We start from the raw sequence: 5297 nt of genomic DNA, 5'->3' as shown, positions 1-5297 counted from the left end.
GATGCCTGAGGCGCGTTCCGCTCTGCATAGATACCGCGATCCCCGAGTCTAAGTCCTCCTCCAATCGTCGACTTTCCGAGGAGTTGTCCTGAAATGCGGAGAGGCAGATTCAGCTTACTTTGACGTCAGAGTAGAGTGAGCGAGATAGGGAGGGAGAGAGAGAGAGAGAGAGAGAGAGAGAGAGAGAGAGAGTTGACTACTAAAGGGGGCCGGTTCGTTATATGAATATTGCAAGGCATCGCGTAGCAAGATAAGTCACCGATAATTATGCAAACGAGTTTTTCAAAGACTTTTGAGATGACAATTTATTGATTAAAGCGTAAAATAAAGAACTGCATCCGACGTATTTGGATAGCGTGGAGCGAAGTTTACTTTTTTCTTATAATTTTAAATTCCATTATCAAAAGTACGCTAATGGCAATATATATATATATATATATATATATATATATATATATATATCGCTATTGGAATTTGCTTTTGAATTTTAAATATTAAAAACGAAGACTTTAGACGTTGAACCGTATGTCGCGTAACGGACAATGGTTGTAAAAGGATTGATGGGATGGTCACGGGCATTAAACGAGCTCCGAGTGCGTTAATGAAAATCTTTTGCTCTTAACTACCGAAAACTTTCGGGTCGACAAAACTCGATTCCCATCGAGTCCAATTAGAGGTGATTAATAATCGATCAGTCAGCCATTGGACTTAATTTATAATTGAAGTTTGCCAGGCGCATTTGGAGGAGTAAGCCGAATAAAAAGTCGGTAGGACATGGAGATGGGAGGACGAGGTTGGCGGAGCGATCGAAGGCTTTTCATTTCCTTGCTGTTTTCTCCCTCACCTGAAAGAACTCCTGTGTCGGTTGAGATACGTGGGGTGAATGCAAGTAGAACGGCACCGCCGGCACCTCTTTTTCGAATTTGTATTCGGAGTGCTGGGTTAAGTGATGCCGGGGCTCGTGCTGAATAATCGTCGACGGCAGGTCCATACGAGGCGGCTTTTCCGGGGCGAAGATCAACACCTCCGGCTCCGCCTCCTTAACACCCTCGGCCTTGCGCAGCTTACGGCCCTGGCGCACGATCGCCTTCAACTGCTCCGACTCGACGTTCACCAGAGGCCGGACTCTGACCCGGCTGAAACACGTTGGCTGGACCACGTCCGAGGACGATTTCGCCCTTTCCCTCGATTGGCAACCCATCGACTGCTTACGACGTATCGCAAATTAAACGAATATTGGAGAATCTGCTATTGGAGCGGAACTTTCGAGTGGCGCTCCAATAAGCTTCAAAGTGACGTCTTTATACGGTTTACAAGATATTACTTAACTAGAGGCACTTAACTCTAAGCGATTGCACAAGCATTTGAATCAACATTGAAGAGCCACTCGATAAAATAATCTACGTTATTTCATTAGTAGCGAGATGTTAAATTAACGAAGATGCGTTATTGTGAGGTGGTGAGAGCCTTAACTCATGCAATTCTCGTGCATTGAACAATGCAATGGATACTCAAGGTCGCTTGAACGCGTGTATTCGCAGTATTGTTGCAAAAGGATAAGCCCTGCGCGTAATTTTATTTCCTTTAAAAGCATTCATCAATCTCACTGACTCGCGTAAGTTTGCTTTAAATGCAAAATATACAATCACATCGAGAAGTAAAAAACGTTGCATTCACCGAATGTTCTTTCACGATACTTCTAGGCAGGCGCCACTACTCATTCAACGCAGCCTCACTTTATAATTAAATTGCTAGTACATCCTAGGCTCCTGCTTCGCTTTCCATAAACGAACTTTCGACAAGAGGAGACACGAGTGTCCGGTAAATGTGCCCGTGCATAATATTACGTAATAGGCACCTTTATAAGAAGCTCGCGCTGATCCGCATCCTCGGCCGACTTGGCCTTGCGCGGCTTCGTCCCGGGTCCGGGTCTCAGCCAACGGGGCCTCATCTGATCCTCCTCGACTTCCTTCCTTTCGCGTCGCTTCCTCTCCATCTCGAAGCGCTTCTGCTGATACCAGGCCATATATCGCGATCGGGCCTTCGCGATCTCTGGCTCCCTTCCATTATCGGTCCTCCTCGGCAATCCCTCGTCCTTCGAGTCGCCGCTCGGTGATGCCGTACCCGCGACGACATCACTCGTGCACCTCTCCTCGGGTACTCTTGCCTCGTTCTTCGGCTGCCAAGCTCGATGACCCACGTGGAGCTTCGGGTGTCTCGAGCGGATCACGGCTTTGCGCTGCTCCGCGTCCGCTTTGCCGCGAGCCTCCCAATTACTCTGCCGGCGCTGCGGTTTCTCGTACTCGGCCTCCTCCTCGGTTTTCCCGCGGCTTGGCACAGCTCTTCTCTCCGTCCGATCCTTTCTTTTTACGCCGACGATTACGGGTCGGGTCTTCGGTGTGTCCGTGCGTTGCCTCGAGCTCGACGTCTGCCATCATAAGTTTACTTAGTCAGTGCTCGGCTAATAAAATATTACTTTCATTCTTAAAATAATAATAATAATATATATATATATATATATTACTTGTTAGTTATTCGAAAATGATGAAGAAAATTATTGCCCTTAAAGCACCTATATATATATATATATATAGGTGCTTTAAGGGCAATAATTTTCTTCATCATTTTCGAATAACTAACAAGTAATAATAACAATACGCGCCCTTAGATTGCCAAGGCATTGCAGTTGGGACAAAAGAAAGAAAAGTGTTTATTGAGGTTGAAAGGATAAAGTCCTTCGTGCAATTCCAACGGCAGCGAATAATTATAATGCCAAACGTAATTTGCTTTTCGATAAACGACGTTGTTGTTTAAGTTTCGTTACCTTGGCCTCCGCATTTTCGACTGACTTTAGCAATCTGGAAGTCGCGTTACTGTCTTTAGCATGGGATTTCTGCATTTTCGCCTCATCGAGCGCTGCCTTATTTGCCGAGATTTTGGCTTTATCCACGAATACCGTCTCCGTCTTGGGCGGGAAACCTATTACAAAAGACTCTTTCGACTGCTGCGCTGTTACTTGCAAAAGAGGATCTTTATCTCTTTCCGGATTCCATTTCTGCCTCGTCTTTCCATTCGATTTTGCACTACTCGAAGTTTTTTCAAAACTCGGTGCCGAAGTGTCTGCAATATCATCCGAGAGGGCTTCGTGCGTAAAGCTGTCTTGTTCGATATGTCAGTAGCAGTGGAAGAATTATCGTCGTCGCTTTCTTCGCCGTCTACTTTGATTGAGACGCTGGCATTAGCGAGTGAGATGGTCGTTTTTTCTATCTCATTCGCGTGTTGGGGATAAACCGTAATCGAGTAGCCATTCGCTTCTTTATTTTTCACATTCAACGAGTTGGATTTTTGTTTCCGATCGTCACTCTCCCCAATCGGCTTACATTTAATCGTACTATTCGTAGATTTTTTTTCAGTTACATTTACATGATCTTGCCCCTGTTTCATCTGCGAAGCCTCCATTACTGTCTCTCGAGCTCCATCTGAAACGATTGTTGAGATAAATTCTGTATTGCCAGTTTGGTGTTTTTGTTGCCTTTCAAATTCCTTCGTTCCCTGTAAGTCGGCCATTTCTCTTGACGATAAAGACGATATTTCATTACCTTCGTTTGACTTCTTCGAGGAAATGTAATCTTCTTTATTAGGAATTTCTTCGTGTATTTTGTTGTCTATCGTCTCTTTCGTTTCAGTTAAAGCATTTATTGATTTTTCCTTGCACGGTTCCTCTTGCTCTACCATGCAACTAGCATTCATATTACCATTGTCGATTCCTTCTTTACTTATAGCATTAATTATATTTTTATCCACTATAGAAAGCGGTTCATTACTAATTTTACCGTTGTCCATTATATTACAAGATTCTTTCGTCTCATTATTCATTTTGCTTAGATCCACTTTGTTATTATCCTCCTCTGATTTTTTCCCATTCTCCTCCTCCACCACTTCATCATCTTCTTCTTTTCTTTCGTTTGGAAGACATGCAGATTTTGATTTTAACAAATCGTTTTCTAAATTTCTATTCCCTGTATTGTTTTCAATATCCTGACACTTTCTAATCGTTTCATTTGGAATATCAATCGCTGAATCGACTATATTTATCATCGTAGTATCTTCTTTTTCTAATTTTAAAGTGAAATCATCTTTTTTTTCTAAAGACGTTTCACTCATTTCACTCTTTACTTCATCGATCTTTCTGCTCAACTCCTCCTTTTTATCAAGCACGATTCTTTCTTTTTTATTCATATTATCGGATATATTTGCTTTTTCCTTCTTCATTTTATCTATTTTATCTGACACGTTTGTTTTTGATTCATCAATGGCATCGGATATCATTTTATTTTTCTGAGCGCTATTATTTATCTTTATCACGGTATCATCAATTTTACCGGATACACTACTCTTATATTCACCTATTTTATCGGCAATAGTTTTTTCACTTTCATCAATTTCATTTGCAATTATTTTTTCAATATCCGTCATTTTATTAGATATAATTTTTACACTTTCATCAACTTTATTGCTGGTCATTTTCTTAATATCATCCATTTCATTGGATATAAGTTTTTTATTCCCATGAACTTTATCAGTAACGGTCTGTTTAATGGTATCGATTGTATGGGATACAATTTTTTCATTTTCTTCTACATTATCAGTAATCGTTTGTTTACTTTCAGCAATGTTATCAGATATAATTTGTACATTCTCTTTAATATTACGGGTGTTCATTTCTTTACTTTCGTCAAGTTCATCGGATGAAGTTATTTTATTTACATCAACTTTATCGGTAACAGTTTCTTTAGTTTTATTAATTGTATGAGATAACATTTTTCTAGTTTCATTAATACTATTTTCGGCTTCATTAACTGTATTAGGTAGACTTTTCTTTTTTGTTTCACTAATTTCACCTAACTTTATTTCATGAATTATATCAGGCACAATCTCATCGATTTTATCAATAGTCGTATTTCTTATGTCACGCGTTTGATTCAATACTTTTTTTTTAATTTCATCGATATTATCTATTACGTTTTTTTCAGTTGTTTTAATCTCATCAGACATAATTTTTGTCTTTTCGGTAATTCTATCAGACATAATTTGAAATGGCTCATCAATTTTATTTGATATAATTATGTCGTTTTCATTAATTCTGTCACTTTCCATCATTTTTGTATCATCAATTTTGTCAATTATCATATTTTTAATTTCAATACTTTTTTCTTTAGATTTTGTATTTATGCTTTCAATATCACATTTACTTGCATTTAAATTCTCGTTCGATTTAAATTTTTCATTATTTTTAT

At 39.7% G+C, this 5297-nt stretch overlaps 1 protein-coding gene across 1 annotated transcript in view; it reads right to left on the bottom strand.

The window, feature by feature from the left end:
* LOC105363851 (microtubule-associated protein futsch-like) overlaps positions 1 to 4795 on the bottom strand; it is a 4885-nt gene extending 90 nt beyond the window's left edge. The window contains exons 1-6 of the mRNA XM_011501650.1: positions 4478 to 4795; positions 3381 to 4222; positions 2825 to 3120; positions 1859 to 2428; positions 845 to 1207; positions 15 to 88 (exon numbers count right to left, since the gene is read on the bottom strand). Coding sequence (XP_011499952.1) covers positions 15 to 88; positions 845 to 1207; positions 1859 to 2428; positions 2825 to 3120; positions 3381 to 4222; positions 4478 to 4722 — 2390 coding nt within the window. The 5' untranslated portion in view covers positions 4723 to 4795. The remainder of the gene's footprint in view (positions 1 to 14; positions 89 to 844; positions 1208 to 1858; positions 2429 to 2824; positions 3121 to 3380; positions 4223 to 4477) is intronic.
* Between the last annotated feature and the right edge of the window lie 502 nt (positions 4796 to 5297).

This window comes from Ceratosolen solmsi, unplaced genomic scaffold (genome assembly GCF_000503995.2).
Source record: "Ceratosolen solmsi marchali unplaced genomic scaffold, CerSol_1.0 scaffold28, whole genome shotgun sequence".
NCBI classification, from domain to species: Eukaryota; Metazoa; Arthropoda; class Insecta; order Hymenoptera; family Agaonidae; genus Ceratosolen; species Ceratosolen solmsi.
Note: the sequence above shows the minus strand (reverse complement) of the source record. Positions and strands in the feature narration are given on the sequence as shown.